This window comes from Pseudopipra pipra, chromosome 28 (assembly GCF_036250125.1).
Source record: "Pseudopipra pipra isolate bDixPip1 chromosome 28, bDixPip1.hap1, whole genome shotgun sequence".
Lineage (NCBI taxonomy): Eukaryota > Metazoa > Chordata > Aves > Passeriformes > Pipridae > Pseudopipra > Pseudopipra pipra.
The window spans coordinates 2,854,427-2,872,852 of NC_087576.1; the positions used below are offsets into that span (position 1 = coordinate 2,854,427).

At 45.5% G+C, this 18,426-nt stretch overlaps 1 protein-coding gene across 2 annotated transcripts in view; it reads left to right on the forward strand.

The window, feature by feature from the left end:
• The first annotated feature begins 680 nt into the window (after positions 1-680).
• The window catches only part of PPP2R2A (protein phosphatase 2 regulatory subunit Balpha), a 38,959-nt gene continuing 21,213 nt past the window's right edge, over positions 681-18,426 (forward strand). The window contains exons 1-2 of one of the 2 annotated variants that reach the window (XM_064638090.1): positions 681-923; positions 3,433-3,507. In XM_064638090.1, coding sequence (XP_064494160.1) covers positions 917-923; positions 3,433-3,507 — 82 coding nt within the window. In that variant the 5' untranslated portion in view covers positions 681-916. Of the gene's footprint in view, positions 924-2,723; positions 2,778-3,432; positions 3,508-18,426 lie in introns of those variants that run through there. The other variant, XM_064638091.1, reaches the window with a different exon arrangement.

An 18,426-nucleotide genomic window follows, 5' to 3' on the forward strand; every position in this document is an offset into this window, starting at 1 on the left:
GAGATTTGGGGACTGGAGGGACTTTTGGAGTTGTCCTGTGCGGGGCCAGGAGTTGGGACTGGATGATCCTTGTGTGTCTCTCCCAAATGAGAACGTTCTGTGATCCTGATGGGTCCCTTCCAGCTTAGGATATTCCATGATTCTGGAGGTCAGGGAGTGCTTGGATGGTATTCTCAGAGGCTGGGACGAGGGAAGACTTTTGGCATCGTCCCATGCAGGGCCAGGAGTAGGGACTGGATGATCCTTGTGAGTCCCTTCCAGCTGAGGATATTCCATAATCCTAGAGATCAGGGAGTACTGGACAGTGTTTTCAGGTGCTGAGATTTGAGGACTGGGGGGGACTCTTTGCGTTGTCTTGTACAGGGCCAGGAGTTGGGAGGGACCCACAAGGATCATCCAGCCCCAAGTCGGAATGTTCCGTGCTCCCGATGGGTCCCTTCCAGGCCGGGGTACTCCGTGAAGGGTGGTGCACCCGGGGGGACAGGGCTCCCCGGAACTCAGCGGCTCCCCCGGGCAGCGGCTCCCGGACACGTGAGCGCGGAGGGGCGGCTGGCGAGCACCGGCGCTGCGAGGGGCGGCCCCGCCGCCATGAGGGGCGGTCGGGAGGGGGCGGTCGGGGGGCCATGGCGGCGCCGCCCTCCCTCATGAGGGCGGCCCGGTTCCCGCCCTGCGCTGACGTCACCCGGAGCTCGGCCGGCGCCATTTTGGACGCTCCTCGCCGGGGGGGCCGGAGCGGGGCCGCCCCAGCCCCGCCGCGGCCGCGCCGCCGCCGCCGCCTCCTCCTCCTCCTCCTCCGCCTCCTCCTCCTCCATCCGCCGCCATCGCCGCCCGCCGCCGCCGCCCGCCCCGCGCCGCCCGCCCCGCCGGCACCGCCCGCGCCGCCCGGCCCCGCCGCCGCCGCTATCGCCAGCACAACATGGCAGGTAAGGGCAGCCCGGCCCCCCATGGCTCGGGGGGGCTCGCCCCGCTGCCTCCCTCCTCTCCCGTTCCTGCCTGCGCCTTCCTGCTGGTTTCTTCTTCTTTTTTTTTTTTTTTTTTTAATAATGCTCCCTTCTGGGAATTCGTGCTTTTGCTCCCACCCACCCCTCCCGTCTGGCGGAGAGGGGGAGAAAAAGAAAAAAAAGGCATGGAAGGAGCAAGGTGGGAGGGGGAAGCGGTGTGTTTTTTGGAGTTGAGGAGCTCGCGGGCAGGGTGGGTCTGTGCGCGGAGTCACTGGAATGGTTTGGGTTGGAAGGGACCTGAAAGCACCTCCAGTCCCCCGCCGTGGGCAGGGACACCTTCCACCAGCCCAGCTCGCTCCAGCCTGGCCTTGGACACTTCCAGGGATCCAGGGCAGCCCCAGCTCCGCTGGGCGACCCGTGCCAGGGCCTGCCCGCCCTCACGGGGCAGAATTCCTCCCCCGTATCCCACCGAACCCTGCCCCCTTTCCATTCGAACCCGTTCCCCCGTGCCCTGTCACTACACGCTCCTGTAAGGAGTTTCCCCCTCCGGGCTTTGGGGCTGCTGTTGGGGTTTATTCCCCAGTTTTCAGGGCTGTGCACGGGGAGCTTTCAGGTGCAGGCGGTGGCCAGGGACAGTCGCACCCTCTGAGCATCTGCAAACGCGACTAAAATTGGGTACAGGGTGTAATTAAGTAACACAGGTTTCCCGTGGTGTTGTTTTTTTTTCCTCATTCCTTCCCGTGCTCGCTCCCCATTTTGCATCCCCAAAGTGCTGTTGGTAGCTAGAAGTGTGGATGCAGGAGGTATTTCTTCCCTCTTTTACTTTTTCCTCGCGATTCCTTCGTTTGGAGATATATTCGTCCCCCTCCTCTGCACATGAATTGTCTTTTCAGCGCTTGGCATGTGGAGGAGCAGAGCATGGGAGGCTCTGGGAGGTTTGTGCTTTGCCTTTTCCCCCTACACCATATGCACATGCTCCACCCTCCTCTTGCCGATTTAGTCTCGGGGAGGGGGGGAAGTGCCAACTTGGTTCAAGTAAATTGTATGGAAAAGAGAATTTCAGCCTGAAGTAGCAGGAGCAGTGATTTTTTTTTCCTTCCAAGCTGTCCCCTTTAAGTGCTTCCATGGTGCCAGCTGCTGAATGACAAATGAAGAGGTTGGGGGGGAGGAAAGGAAATGGGCTTGTAGGATTTTTTGGGGGGAATTGTAGAGCTAAAAGAAAAAAAAAAAGGCGTTTTGCCATTTCCTGCATAAATTGATGCTGTTACTTACCTTCACCTTCTCGGGTTATGCACCTGTAATCCTTCAGGGAAGAATTTAAGGCAAGCAAAAAAAATGCAAACTGCACCTTCTATTCCAGCACTTCTCATTCTGAGAGACTTGGTCTTTTCTGGAAAGATTATTTTTGGGCTTCTGATTTCCTTCTCGTTTACTTCTTTTTTTCCCCCCCCTCTGAACTTAGGAAGAAGTCTCTCCTGTATTCTTTGTTATCCCCAAAGCCCTCCCAGAGCTCTGGATTAATGTGGAAATGCCATCTGTTGCTCAGCCGGTTCGAGTTGTGTGCAGGAAAAGTTCCATTTTGACAGTGGCTTTCGGGTGGGGGAAGAAGGAAAAAAAAAAAGGGCAGAAAAAAAAAAAAAAAACAGCCGAGCGAGACAAGCCCATTTCTGTTTCTTCCTGTATGTCCTCAGCCCTGCAGTGATTTGCTCAGAACGAAATGCAAAAGAAATGGGTGGTGATTCTGGTGTGTGTTTTGGTGGCAGGGTTCAAATGAATCACTGCCTTCCGCCGAGGCAGTAATGTTCCTGAAGTTTTCTCTCCGATCCGTTTTCTATGGTAGTAGAACTTGTTCCCATCCGATTGCTTGTTTGCTTTTCTGCTCGGATTTGCTGCCTTTTTTTTTTCTTTTTTTTTTTTTTTTAATTATTGTTTTTCCCAGGCTGCTAATTGCTTTCGTTACCTCTGCGAAGAGACTCTAAAACTGTGGTAAAATTCTTTTTCTTTAGCCTTTAGCGTGGAGGTTCAGTGAGAGGAGGAAATGAATCGTGTGCTCGGGGGAGGTTGGAGTTTTCCGAAAACGTACAGCTCTGATAATTTATATTTCAAGTTGTTTGGTTTATATTTAAAGTCGTGTATGTGTGTGTGTGTGTGTGTGTGTGTGTTTAGAGGGTTCTGCTAAAGTAGGAAGAGGGTTCCTCTGAAATCCGTGCGTTTTAAATTCAGAGTTGATGGTTCTCCGCCCAGCGAGCTTTTGGTGAGAGGAGCTTTCACACTGCTTGTGCTTCCCTGTTTTCCACAAAAACCTTGCATTGAAGGCTGACAAAAACAATATCCAGAGGAAAAAGGTGGGGAGGGTGGTTGTGATTGTGCCTGGGCTCTGCTGAGGAAGTGGGCGTGCTCAGGCTCCCAAATGTGCTCTGCAACCATTGTGTGCCGGGGCTGCTGGGGGGGCTCGGCTCTTCAATTGTTCCTTTCTGGTTTTATTTTTCAGGAGCTGGAGGAGGAAATGACATTCAGTGGTGTTTTTCTCAGGTGAAAGGCGCTGTAGATGATGATGTAGCAGAAGGTAAGAGCGATGTTTTCTGCTGTTTTCTGACTTTTTAACTACTTCAGCAGTAGTTCAGCATAGGGGTGCAGTCAGTAAAATACCCCAGTGCTGCTGTATTCGGCTTGAGCAAAGCAAACAGACACTTAATCTGCATTCCCATACCCACAGTCAGGATTAAACTGTGCTTTGAGAGTCCTGTTCTGCACACTTGTAAAAAAAGTTCAGGCTTCCTAACTATTTTTGCTGGAATTCTGTTCCAGGATTGTTAAGATTTTTCTGCCACTCAGCTCTTGGTTTGTGTTTTTTTTCCTAATCTGCAAAATGGGGAATGTGATACTCGCATTCCACAGGGAGGTGTTGTGAGAATTAATTAATAATTGTTCTCTTTGAAGATCTAAGTACTAGATAAAGTAATTTTCCCAATCTTTCCAGCCTCTATTAACCAGAAGAGGAATAAATCTGAATATTCTTGTGTGCTTACCTATTGCAGAAAGAGCAGGTTTGAGTTTGAAATTATACTGGAGATTGCCTAAAACTTTTTGGAGCTGGCAGTGACAAGTGTCATCTTCCACTAAGATGGCTGCCTCTGACTGTCCCTGCAAAAACTGTGCTGGTTATTTGCTTTTCCTTGGATTTGGGAGTGTCAGAGGAATGGTCCTTTTCTCTGTGCTGTCCCCTTTCTTTTGAGGGAAGTCCCTCTGACTTCGGAATTTCTGTGGCCACAAAGTCTTGTTTGCACCAGGCAGCCCGTAAGATCAGGAGTTAAAATGTTTCTTTTGCAAGCAGTTGGCCTTGTCACTTATGTAATTCCTGGTTGTTTTTTTTTCTTTTTTTACATATCTTGGATGCTCTGACTTACAAGTGAGATTAATGTTATATTTAGAAAAGCAGTAACTACAGTTTCCATTATTTCCCCATTTGACATGTGGTTCAAATTAGCTTCCAAAGGCCAAAAAAAAAGACCAGTATAAACATGAGTGCCTTGTTTTTATTTATGAGTTGCAGCATGTGGCAAACAATGCACTGTCAAAGGCTGCTGTCGTTTGCAAGATGAAAGATGGCTTTTTTGGAAACAAGAAAGCTGTAACAATTCCCAATTTAATTTTAAATCCTTCAGGAAGTAGTTTTTAAACCTTGAACTCAAAACTACTCTTAAATGTGGTGTAGTTTTTTTCTTGTCAGACTTTAAATTCTGTAACCTTTGTTTTTATTTACATCTCAAACTAAATCCTTAATTAAATACGAATATTGAAGAAGTTGTGGTTGTGTGGCAGGAGCTTGCATGTAATTCTTTGTTAAAATAGCCATGTTGACATGCATGTAACAGCAGTGAAGTTGTGTACAGAGAAGTGGCTTTCCCAGGGAATGCAGAAGTGAGGAAACAGCCTGTCCTGAACTTCCTGAACTCTTCTGGAGGGTTGCACTTGTTGTTACGAAAGGGGCCTCGCCAGCCTTGTGCCTCCTGACAGGTTGGGAGCTGCTCTGGGACTGCTGGAGTCACAGGGTGGGGTTCAGGGAGGCCTGGGAAGGAATTCAGGAGCTTCAGTGGCAGGCAGGAGGCAGCTTGGTTTCCAAACCCTGGGGAGAAGGGCCACTTTGGATTTTATGCCCCATGTAGCCTTGGGAGTTTGTGACCCAAAGAGCAGTTTTGTTTTGTTGTCATCATACCTGGCTTAGGATGAGCCTTAAGATACAAACCTTAATAAACTGCAAGACCTTCTCAGGCTGACCTAGAGAGAGATCCCAAGTATTGTTGTATTATTGGTGTTATATTTGGTTGTGATTAATTTGTTGACATTCTCTCCTCTTCCTGTGGATTTGGCTCCCACAATCCACCCTGGAAGTTGTTGAAAGCAGCTCTTTTGAGTTGTTATGCTTCTTAGTGTCTGTTGGAAGGGTCCACAATGCATTTTTCCTTTTATTGGCTGTATTTCTGGCTTTAGGGTTCACTTTTATGACACAGAGCCGTGTGTGTTCTTGTACAAATTGGAGCAGCAGCTTCTGCTCCTTTGGAATACCTGAGTTGATGGTGGATCCAAGGACAGACTGAGGACCTCTTTTCCCTCCCTGCCTTTCTTGTGGCATCCCCGGGGTGAAAGCTGAAGGAAATCTGTGTGTCTCAAACTCTAATGACTGTTTAACCACTGTGGTCTGCCACTGAACAGGTCTGCACTCCAGTCGTGTCTGTGGTGAGGACGGTACCAATTTGGGTATGGGAGCACCAGGGTGTGTAGTTCTGGGGTTTGGAATGGCTTTGGAGCTCAAGTTTTAAACCCCAGAATGCTGTAACTTCACTGAAAACAAACCTGAGCTGAAACTTGGCTGAAAACAAACCCAAAAGAAACGGGAGTTTCGCTTTCTGTTCCCTTCCCCTCGGGAAATCAGTGTTGCAACATTTACACTGGAGAGTGGCTTAAACTAAGCTAAAGGCAGAGTTAACCAGGAAAACTGCAATATTTCATGGCATTAGTCAGTAGGATGCAAAGCCAGTGGTTTCTCCATGGTGTTGTCTGTAAAACAGGCCAATGGGGAATAACATTTTGCAGAGTAACACTTTTAATCCAGTGAGAGTGGCAGCAACTGTAAAAGCTTGTCAAGAATGCTGCTGTGTAACTCCTGGGGTATTTAAGGTCAGCTCTGACCTGCAGCCTTCACATCACATGGCTAACCTGTAATTCTGGGGATACTTAGGCCAGAGTGGTTGGCTGTTACAAAGTCAATATTTGATGGCTTTGGTGGCTGAAACATGAACTCTGATACAGAGTTTTTAATTTTCTGGCTTTCCCAGCCCTTTGTGATGGATGGATGTGACACCTAAGGGAAAGGAGGACAAACTGTAACTAAAGCTTGGGGAAGGATGGCAATGGAGCCCTGTCTGGGGCCTGCCTGGGTCACTGCTGTGGCACAGCTTTTCTGATGAGGAGTATGAATGTGAGGAGCAGAACCAGCCTCTCTTCCCTTGCTATGTGTGGAATTTATCCTCAGCTCTCAGCTGTGGCCTGGCTCTGTCAGGTCACAGTTAAGCACAGAAATCAGGTTATAAATTGAAATCTCAGTGCCAGCTTCGTTATAACTGGGGTCCTTAATTTTGACTGGTGGCAGGAGTTTGCCTTTTTGTGATTTAACAGCCCATTGTAGGAGGGCAAAGGTTGGAGTTTGTGCTGCCTCTGTTTCTGAAATCATTTTCCTCCCTTTTTAATTTCATATTTGTCTTGCTGAAGCCCAGTCCTACAATGTATCTGTGTTCAGCTTGTTCCATGTGCTCAGGGTCAGACAGGACTTCTCCAGTGGAGAACACGGAGTGATTGTTGGTGATAAGTTCAATAATCAGTTTATCAGAAGTGTCTTTAATACACAGATTTCTTTCTTTTGTGCCATCACAGTTACAGTGCAAGGAAGACTTAATTGTCCAGAAGTACTTCACTGTTTTCTTAGTCCAAGTTTCCTTTATGGGAATGATTACAGCAAAGAATTACAAAGATTTTCAGCAGCAGTTTTGTTGGTTTTACTCTTGTGCTGCTCTCCAGGATGTGGCACAGTAGCAACTGCAGTTGGGAACAACTAAGGATTGTGAGTTTAAACTGTCTCTAAACTAGACACTTGCTTAATGGAGTGAGTTTGTATTTCAGAACAAATTAAGTCACATTTGTTTAATTGCTTGGCAGAAGGAAGAGAGTCAAGCTGCTGTATCTAAATGTTCTTTCAGGTGTAATTCAAAGATATGTAAAAGTCTGATAGTCCAGGGCCAAGGCTGGGAGCCAGGAACTTAAGTTCTAAGCTTTAAACCTGAGTAATCCCTGGTCATCTTTCACAAGTTGTTTAACTATTTTATGCCCAAAATGTCTCTGAAAGAAGACCCTGAATATTTGCTGTGGGTGCTGGTTACTGCCTTAATTTTGAAGTCTGATGCTTAACCATTCTGTGCTGCTTTGTTAATAACCTGGGACTTGCTTCATGTTCCCTGTTTTTGAGCCAAACCAGGCCAAATCCCTTGTTCAGGAATGCTTTCAGTGTTTGCTTCTCAGTGTGTTACATCTGTCAAGTGCAGTTTGATATTTATATTTGACAGACTTCAAAATTGCAGAGCAGGAATGGGAACTTGTTGCTTCAGCAATGGTAGTTTGTCCTCAGTGCATGAAAAGTGTTCTCTCTGAGTAAGGAAAACTGAAGCCAGGAATGAGGAGTGCTGTAAAAAAAGGCAATTTACTACAATCTGGGCTTTATTTTAGTGGAGATTGATGGAATGGGAGAGGATGAAAAATTCTCAGAGGAGTGACAGCGTGAGGTTGTGATAATATTGCTGAGGAAAGATTGGGATATAGTTGTGGGAGGGAAGCTAATTTGGGGTTTTGAGGGCTGTGGTAATGTTCTGTAGCATCAGGTACAAGGAGCAAGGACTAGTAATAAGTTTGGTTTCAAGAGGTAGTTTGAAATAGGCTGCAGATGAATAAAAAGACCCCTGGTTATAGTCCTGTTCTGTATTCCTGAGTCTACTTCTGGTTTTGAGTCTACTTCTGGTTTTGAGCTCTTTTCTCTTCAGCTGTTTGTAGAATGACTGTCTGTATCTAGAGAGAGAAATAGGCTACTGTGTTCTAGGAACTGCTGCTCTGGATTGACTGGAGTGTGAAGTGCCCCAAAACAAAGAGCATTTAACAAACAGAGAAATAGTCCGGGGCTGCTCAGCTCCCCAGAAGTAATTCAGTCCTCTCTCCGGAATGGCTTTGGTAGTTGGGGCACTTCAGCTTGTCAGTCAAGCTGCCCAGTGTTGTTCTGGTTATTCTGTGAGGCTTTGCTGTTCTTGGAATCTCTGTCTGAAATTTAAAATGAGTTGGACAGAGGAGCGAGGGCTCTGTGTTGAAAACCCGGTGTCCCAGTGCTCCTGCCCAGCTCAGAGGAGTGCAGCTCGCTCTCAGCAGCAGTGCTGGGGGGTTACAGCTCTGCAGCAGCTTTGGGGCCCTTCCTGGCTTTTAATTTTAGAGGTGCAACCTAAATGGTGCTGGTGGGGGCATTTCTGCCCCAGGCAAGGTTTCTGTGGTAGCTGCAGCTTCACCCAGTGTGTGTTGGAAGAGCTGAACTGAAGCCCAGACTCGCAGTGGCTGCAGTGCTGGGGGAAGAGTGAGGAGCTGCCTCTTCCTGCCTCCACTGTCTGCCTGCCTTTTTTTTTTTCCCCTCTTCTTTCTCTTCTCTCCTGACTTGCCTATTTAGGCCACAGCTACATGTTTGGCAGCATTTCTGCTTAAAGAGGCACTCCTTCCCACTCTGCTGGCACGGGGCGTGCACGTCACTGCACAAGGAACTTGTCTGGGAAGCTGAGCCGGCTGAAAAATCCCCAATATTGTGCTTTTTGACCGGATTATTTTTTGGCTGAGTCGAACCCTGGTGTGATTCTCTACGCCAGCAGAGTGTGGAGGGTGAGCAAGTGGCTCCAAGGGACACAGGGAGCTCTGGAAGAGGGTTGGTGTCTTTATAGGACTTTCTGTACAGTCACTGCAAGCCCCCCTGATCTCTGCGTGCTGTGCTGCTACAAATGGTAAAATCAGCTGCTGAAAAGGACTTTAAACCTTTGCTGCTGGAGATAGTGCATGTTCAAAGTATGTATCTGAAGGCCAGCAATAAAATACTGTTATGGTAACAGTATTATTCGAAATGACAGATTTTTTTAGTGCTCACGGAGAGGTTTTTCTGCTCTGTCCACACAGGCAGAAATGAGGTTTGCTTAGTGTTTAGTAGCTCTGTTAGTAAAACCAGCCTGTTAATATCAACACAGTGGAGTGTCTTTGAAGTTGTTGTAGAAAATAATACCACTTAAATGGGAGATGGATTATTGCTGATTGCTTTACTGCAAAGCACTTTAAAAGCTAATCTGACAAATGATAATCTTCTCTTATCGTGTCTTATCAGCCTTAATATGATTTGAAAAATGGATCCCTTGTTTGGGGTTTGGTCTTCACCTAAACTAATGTGTATTGTCTTGCATTAAACACTGTGAAATTAGGCTGCCTTTGTTTTAGCTGCTGTTTAAGTGTGCCTGCAATTAAATCTGCTGTGAGCAGTGCCTCTTGCAGCAAAAACACCAATTACTGGGGGTACCACGGTAAAGCTCCAGTTTGTTCCTTCATCTGTGGGCACCACTGTGCTCCCAAAGTAACTGCATTATATAAGATGTTTTAATATCTGCCTCAGGGGTGGTTTTCAGGCGTTTTTGCCTGTTTTCAGTGCTCTGTAGCATTGCCATGCAGTGCCATAACTGAGTCTGCAGCATTTTTAGTGGGGAGTGAAAAGTTTAGCAGAACAAGTTCAGTGTTCAGTCATCACGTGAAACTGAGGTCTGCACTTTTAAAAGAAGTGGTTGAAAGGAATGAAAAGCCTTGGCTTAGGTACATGTGTAGGTTGTGAATGTGAACAGAGACAACAAGTTACCGTGTTCCAATGAGATTGAAAGGAGATAAATGCAGGAAGTATTTATTGATCCAAACCAATTTAGAATAATCTCTTTCAAGAAGGTCTCGCAGTCAAAATAACCATGTCAGGTCACTTTTCTAGGTTTTAAACTTGAATGGAACATATTTAATTACAGCTCATTTATGCTCTCCCAACATGCACCAGCTAAATACTGCTTTTGTAGGGTCAGTGTGTCAGTAAACTGGGAATAGAAAGGACATGGTCATTCTTTTATGCCTTGGAAAATGGGGGAAGCCTAAAAATGAGTCTTACCTTCAGAGTTAAAGTATTAATACCTTGTTAATGATCTGATACCTTGTGTGTGTGCACGTGTTAGTGATTTTTGTAGCAGGATTTCCTTGGTTGGATGTCCTGGTTCTCACTCTGGTGCTTCCCAGCCAGCCCTGTGTTGGGCCATTGCTCTGGGCAGTGTGGGGGTACAGGAGGGTGCTCTTGCCTCATTCTCTGCAGTGACTGGAAGCTTTGGGGTCATTAATTTGCCTCTAAAACGAAGTACCCCCATCAGATACTGCTGTGGGGGGAGCTGATGTTCCTGACCACAATTATTTGAGGCTTCTGTGCACGACTGATCCAGTGGCAGGAACAGAAGTGGCTGGAAGCTGCTCCCTTCCCTCTCCTGAGTTCTCACTCTTTTGTTGAGCACTGGAGGAGAAGTTATTCCTTTGGTCAGCCATTCTTTCTCCCAGTGTATTTTCCTCTCAGTGATCCCCAAGTGAGAACCCCGTGAAGAAAAGCAGCATATTTAGGTCACATGTTACAGCCCCGAGGCAGCTCTGCTTGCATCTAATTTGGGAGGAAAATTTTAGGGTCAGGAAAAGAGGGTTTAGAAGAGTTGTATTGTGAGGAAGATTGGTTTCCCGGGTATATAGAATGCATTTGGTGTGGAAATGTTTCTCTTTTTGCATTTTTCAATTGCAGTCCTTAAATTAATGCTTTGGGAATAATGTGATCTCCAAACACACACACTTGGCACTGTGGTTTTGAGAACCTGAGAAAAGATAATTGCATATATTCAGGAACAGTGAAGGTAATTGAGACTTCATTTTAGAGTTGCTTATTTAAATACAGAGTAATTTCTAATATATTCTTGCCTGTTGAATGCCAGTAACTGTATTTTCCTCTTTTTTTCCCCTGATGAATATAAAAAGTATTTCAGTGACCATTCTTTGATTCTTAAAAGCAGTGATTTCAGCTGGTCTTGGTGCTATTGTTAAATGATGTTTTGAGAAACTGTGACCTGTGTGAGTTTGAGTACAGGGCTTATAAATGTAATCTGAAGGTCTTATTTTATTTTAAAATAACTTAGAACTGTAAAGTAAATTGGTCCAGCAGAAAAGAACTACAGACTGAAATAAAGCTTTAGCTTTGGCTCTCATAAATATATAATGGTTCTCAAAGACACTTGTTTGAGAGTTCCTGGATTATTTTCCAATGGAATTACATTCCCAGGTACTGGTCTTGGTGTGCTGTGTAGGGAATAATATATAGAAATATTGGAGAACTGACCCAAAAGAAAATTACAGGGCTGTGGAACTGTGAGCAGTTGTGAGCCTTGCCATGGCTCAGCTGGGATGTGCTTGTTCATGGGCTGCCTTGCACAAGGGAAACTCTGCTGCCAGTGGGTTCAGATCCACCTTTGAGGACATTTGTCCTCATAGATCCAGATGAACAAACAGCAGTTGAAGTTGAAGCCCCCAGACTTGTCCATGGCACAGTCCAGCAGTGAGAAAATGGCACTGTGTGTAGAGGTAACACATTTATAATCTGCTTTAAAGGAACGTGGAACTGGCAGGAATGGCATTTTGCCCCAAGGTTTAAGACTTTCTCTATCATCCTTCTGCCTTTTCTCAGTCTGTTCTTCTCACAGCTCCATGTCATTGTTTTGATTTGGTTTTATTTGTTTGGAAAGCTGAATTTTGCTTTCCTTTTGCGTGTATGTGTTAAAGAACTATCCAGGGTCTTCCATTCTCCTGCAGCCCCCTCTGGAAGTGGCAGCCCACTCCTGGAAGCAGCAGGACTGTGCTCCTGCAGCAGGACACAGCTCCTGTCTCCCGGGGCTCAGATGCCTCAGAGGGAAGACAAAGAGCATTTGAAACAAAACCAAATCCCTGGGATATTCTGCACATGAGCTCGTGGGCTCCCTGCAGCCTGTGAATGCTTTTCCTCCCTGTGACCCGAGGAAGCTCATCCCAAGCCTGGGAATAACATTTTAACCTCTCCCTCCTTTATTTTCCCTGTCTAGGACTAGTGTGCCTGTTTCCTAAGATGTAATTCCAAAGCTTTTGATGGTTTTTAAGGATCTTTGAGATCCTTGCAGGGCAGTAATACTACTTAATGCTCTCTATCTTGTTTTCAGCTGTTATACAACGCTTCCAAAATCCAAAGAAAAGGCCCTAATCTATAAATAGAGGTGGTGAGAGATTTAAAATAAGTCACTTAAAAATAAAAGTTGGTATTTTGCTCAGATTAGTAGACTATATATATAATTTTAAGAGGTGTCTGCCTTAGAGTTGTCAAGATTCCATTTTGCATCATTCAGAGAAGTGAGTGTCAGGAATCTCAAAGTCCAGGCCAGAAATTAAAATTGGCCTCTGTTTAATAATGATTTTTTTTTTTAAGAAGCTGAGGCATGTATGCTGGGGCCAGAAAAAAAAAGAAGAAAAGGCAATTGGTAAAGGGAAGACAGTTCTTTAAGGCTCCAAGAGCCACTAAAGATGCATTAGGTATTAAAATGAACTGCTGAGTGAGTGACCATAGCAAGGGGAGTAATCAGAGATTTTTCTTCCACAGTCACTTAATAGAACTGTGTATTTATCTCTGCTGGAAACTTCAGCTGTACTTGTGACCTTCACAGGCTCTGTGCTCCCGGCAAGCTGCCCAAAATTCAGCTGGGGAGTGCCCTGCCCTCCCTGCTGCCCTCCCTGCCCGCCTTCATGGCCGGGGAGAGGGATTTCTCCCTGCCTTTGCCTCGCTTAGAAGGAGCCACTTCACACATTGTCGAGGCACAGCAGCCTCCTGCATTCTCCACACCGAGATTAAAAGCCTGGAAATGTTTGGCCTGAGCTTTTTGAGCCCGAAATAAAAGCTTTGCTCAGGGAATGTGTGAGAAGAGGCTCAAACAGCAGGGGAGTTTCTAGGAGTTGGTGTCTTTTGGTTGTTTTTTTTTTCTTTAAATCTACAACACAAATGCACTCCAAGTCACAGAATTCTAATTACAAAAAGCATTATGTTTTTCTCTAATGCACCTACTAATTTTTACCTTGCTGGGTATGTTTTGGAATGGCTTCAGCAAGAAAATGCAGCTATTCCAGTGCTCTGCAGCTTTCTCAGTGACAAGAAAGGCATTGCCTGAAGGCTTCTGTTCTCTCCCTGCCAAACAATGGCCCAGTATGTTATTTCCAAATATATTGTTATTTGCAAACAGAACACCAACCCCTGGCTGCTCTGGGCCGTGCAGCCTATTGAAATTCTGGCTGGGATTCCAGCTGAGATTTTTCCATAAATAGCTCTGTACTACTTGGGAACACAAACAAACCCTGGACAGATCTGAGGTGGGGTCTGCTGAGGTTCAGCCTGGTGTTAGTGTGGATTTGGGGTAGGTACATTCTGGATGTGGGGGCTGCCAGCAGGAACTGGGAAATAAATAATTACCAAGCACATTAGTTGCAAGGACTCAAGAATCACCTGTGTTGAGCACAGGACAAAAAGAATAATAAAAATGAATAAATAGAAGCAGAAGCAGGTAGGTTTTCATTTTAGTATTGTAATTTATTTTTTTAAATAAAACTCATTAGGTAATGACTTCAAGGTTATGGTTCAAGTAAGTACAACTTGAAGTAAAAATGAATTATTCTTTGAATGAACAGATACCCAAATTAAGCACCCTTTTAAAATCTGTGCTGATTGGAGGTTTGTTATGTGAATTAATACACAGCCTGTTGTGTTGTGCAGGTTTTTCAGTGCTGTGTAGGTGAACACCCTCTGGAGTAAGTAATTCAGGGGCATCTTTTTTTGTAGTATATTCAGTTATAATTGGTGTAAGCTGTCCTGAGTAATTTTAAGAGGCAAGTTAATTTAACAGGCCAGAATATATTAGAAATTACTCCATAGTCTTGAGGAGAAACATTCTGTGAATTAAGAAAGGGTGAATATTCATTCTGTGCTTTGCCTGTGTCACAGGGCTGCTTTTCTGCTCGTCCTGTCGCTCAGAAACACTTCTTAACAGAGCAGAAATCCCCTTTTAAAGGCAACCAAAGAGCACAAAAATAACTTTGGCATTTGTGAAATCCCTGCTGTGAGTGGAGACTCTTGAGTGTCCTCAGCCCCTGGTTATCACAGCCAGAGTGTTTATCTGCTGTCACCCCAGCCTGGGGCTGGTGGCACTGAGAGAGGGGCCTGGGGAGCTCCATCCTGTGTGCAGAGCTCTCAGCTCCACCTCCTGCTCCTCTGGGATGTTTGTTCCAAACCTTGGTGCATCCTCTGAGGGATCTCTGGGAGCTTCCCTGCCCACAGCCTTCTGCCAGAATGTCTGAAGTCACCTGTGGGGAAGGAGCCCCTGGGATGTGTGTGTGGGATGCACACATGGAATCAGCTGTGATCCCTGGGGGAGGCACTGGCTGTGCTGGGAGCTGGATGGAATCACAGAATCATGGATTTGGGCTGGAAGGGACATTAAGGATAATCCAGTGCCATCCCTGCCATGGGCAGGGACACCTTCCACTAGCCCAGGTCACTCCAGCCTGGCCTTGGACTCTTCCAGGGATGGAGCAGCCACAGCTTCTGTGGGAATTCCATCCCAGCCTCTCCCCACCCTCCCAGAGAACAATTCCTCCCCACTATCCCATCTCTCCCAGCCTCTCCCCACCCTCCCAGAGAACAATTCCTCCCCAATATCCCATCTCTCCCAGCCTCTCCCCACCCTCCCAGGGAACAATTCCTCCCCACTATCCCATCTCTCCCAGCCTCTCCCCACCCTCCCAGGGAACAATTCCTCCCCACTATCCCATCTGTCCCTGCCCTCTGGCAGTGGGAACCATTCCCCCTTGTCCTGGCACTCCAGCTCCTTGTCCAGAGTCCCTCTCCATCTTTCTTGGTGGGAACAGCTTAACTGCTGATCCTTCTCCTTTTTAATGGTGTTTTGAGCTCGTTGAGATTTTTTTTTTTTATTTCCAGAACATTCTTTTTCTTTCCTTGTAGGCACACTGAGAGCAGCTCCCTAAGAAAATGGAAGTATAAATAAAGCAGCCAAGCAATCCAGCAAAGCACTTCTGCTACCAAGGGGTAATGAGCCTGGGTTTGGAAAACAGATCCATTGCTCACATATTTATCACAGGGAGAAGAAATCAAGCTTTAAAGCTTGAATAAAACTGATTAAATTCTTTTAATGTGTTTTGGGAAACCCTCCTTCCTCTGTATAACCTGCATTTCAAAGCCTGGCTTAGGAGAATTATGGAGCACATTATGGATAAACCTTGAGGAGCCTGGTGAGGATGTGCTGTGACTTAGCTCTGGGAATACAGGTTTTCCAGGGAGCTTGAGATGGAGTTTGTGGTCTCCTGAACCTTTATGGGTTTATAGGATGTCCTTTATCTCCAGGTAAGCAGGAACATTTTCAAGAGCTTCAACATGGCAGCACTGTTCTCCCCAAACAGACATTTAATTTCTCTTGTTCCAACATAAAATTTATTCTGGAAAATCAGTAAACCTGAATTTTTCCCCTCAGCAGTGCTAAAATTGAGTTGTTACTCTCTTGGAAACTAGATATGCAAAATCAGTTTTCCTGTAGCTTTATTAATGATAGACTGTAAATTAAAGCTCTGCAAGCAGAAAATATATTGGAACAAGTCATGTACCAGAGTATTAAAAACCAGACAAATGCTGTGTTTGAGGAGAGATAATCAAATCTGTTATTTATAAGCCTTTTTGCCTGAATTCTCCCCATGTTGCTCAACAGGTCCCTCAGTTTTGTGAGTGCTGGTGACAGAATGTTCAGATACCTGAGGGGATCTCAGCTGAAGCCATTGTGGGCATGAAGTTCCTGCTGGAGTTAATTTTGTTCCCCTATAATTAGATATGTATGATCTGTATGCAGTTGTACAAAGGACAGAAATGATGAGTAACTCCCAAACTAAATCCTGCACAATACAAATAGAACTGAACCATTCTGTCATCTTTGTCTCAGAATGCAGGGTAGGTTTTGCTGGCTGAAAGAAAGGAAAAGCAGGATCACAGGATGGATCCTTCTGAAAGGAACAGAGCTGGTGTGGATTGTGTACCTGCTGCTTGGGGGAATAACTTGGTTTAAAGGGATAATGTGTGGTTGAAATGGGAAAATTCCAAGGGGAGGAAGCTCTTTGTCTTGTGTCATTTACTCAAATTATCTCTCTGTCTGCAGTAACACTTAATACTCTGTATTAAAACCTTCAGAACCCTGACCCTGCCAGTCCCCCTTCAAACAAACCCCAGACTTCATATTCTTACCTTTTAGCTGAGATTTCACTTGGGGATACAAGAAATTTGCTTTTAGGGAGAGTTTTATTGCTGCAGCACCAAAGAACACTGTGTGTGTTTTCATCTTTTGCAGTGGATTTAAGGAAGGTTTGGTTCTGTGACTGTTAAAAACTTTGCTGGTGTCCAGAATTCTGTGACACTGGAAGGCAGCCTGAGGTTCTGGGCTGCTTTGTTTGCATCTAAACAGGGACACTTAATTTTCCAGGTGAAGTGTGGGGATGGGAATGGGACACAAGCAAACCTAGGCCAGGTATCCAGAATGTCAGATGGCTTTTTATCTGATAGCTGAGGCCTTGAAAGCAAATAATTGAAGAATTACAACACAGATGTCACTCGGGTGTTTTATGTACTTCATGTTTCTGTTTTACATGCAAACCACCCCTCCTCAGGGATTGCAGGTGATGTTATCCAGCCTCTGGGTAACCACTGCTCCCAGGCTTTTTTTGGTAATCCTAAACCCTGAGTGAAGAGGAGTTTTCACTGTGATTGAAAGGGAATTGATGCAACACCGAGTGTGACACATCCTCAGTAGGAGGCCACTCTTCTTTTCCTCTTCCCCACCTGAAAATAGATTTAAGCTTCAGAGGCTGGAATCTCTCAGCAGCTGAATTTTGTGATGTTCAGAAAAAAACCCTGTGGTGACTTTGACATCCAGCAGCTGGCCAGCATTGAAAAATGCTGGATTTGCTGTTGATTGCTTTTCTTGTTTAAAAGCAGAACAATTCTGGTTGGAGGGAGGAGGAAAGGCCTGGGGACAGATTAAACTTATTTTACAAAAACTTATTATTGTTCCATAATATTGCAGTAGCTGCAAAGAACAGGCTCATGGAGACATTGTAACTTTAACTGCTCATTCCTGATGGTGGATAAATGTTGTGGTTCCACAGCTGTGAGAGATTCACCCTCCTCTCTGAGGTTATTCAAGCTGGGCACCAGGGCTGGGGCTGGATTTCTGCCACTCAGGCCTCTTGTGTTTATGATATTAATAACCTGGTGTCAAATGTCCTGGGAACGGGTGATGCAGGTTGAAAGACCTTTGTTTCAGCCAACAATAGACCTGAATTAGTGTGACTAGGAAAAGCAAATAGGCACTTCCTGTCATATTTTAAGGAATATTTGGGTTTGGGAAGCACGTGTATTAAGAGATGGGAACTGAATGCTCATCATTTGCTTTTTGTCCCTGGTAAAATGCCCCCTGTGTATTTGTGCATCTCTATTAGTCTTTATAAACATGTTTGCAGTACTAATAAAGTCAGGTGGAATCCCATTTGTTTGAATAGATTATTTCCAGTATTCTTCAGGGGGAAAACTCTCTAACCCTGGGTAATGAAGATTTTAAAAAGGGAGAATTGACTTAGTTGTTGCTTTCCTAATCTGGTTTGCTCCTCAAGTGAAAACTTCAAGGCCTGTTGCAAAGCCCAGAAACTGTTTGGATAAAATAAAATAACTGAGTGGTGTCTCCAAGCACTGTGACAGTGCTGTTTGTGGTTTGGAGGCAGAGGATGCCTCTGGAGACTCGAGGGAACTCTTGTCAGGGATTAAATGATCCCCTGTTATTGAGTTTGAGTTGAGTTGTGTTGAGTTGAAAAATGACTCTGTGTTGAGCTGGTCGTGCACGTGGAATTCCTGGGATAGGGGCAGCCTCCTGGAGCTGTGGAGGGCTGGAAGGAGCTTCAGACACACACACACAGACACACCCCCTCAATTCCAGGATGGGAAGGATGAGCTGAGCTGTTTGTGTAAAATACACCCTCAGAGGTACAAGGTGGAGGCAGCTCCTGAGGGTTTGGAAGCTGCACCAAAGGCCACAGCTGGTTCCAGTGTGTTCCATTCTTTACATCACCTGATGCTGGAGCCAAGTTAAGCTTTACTAGTTAAATATGCAGTGCCTGGGTGTGGGCAGCCCAGTCAGCAGGAGTTTCTTGGGCTGTTTGTACCTGCTCTTTGTGTTTATTTTCCTGCTTC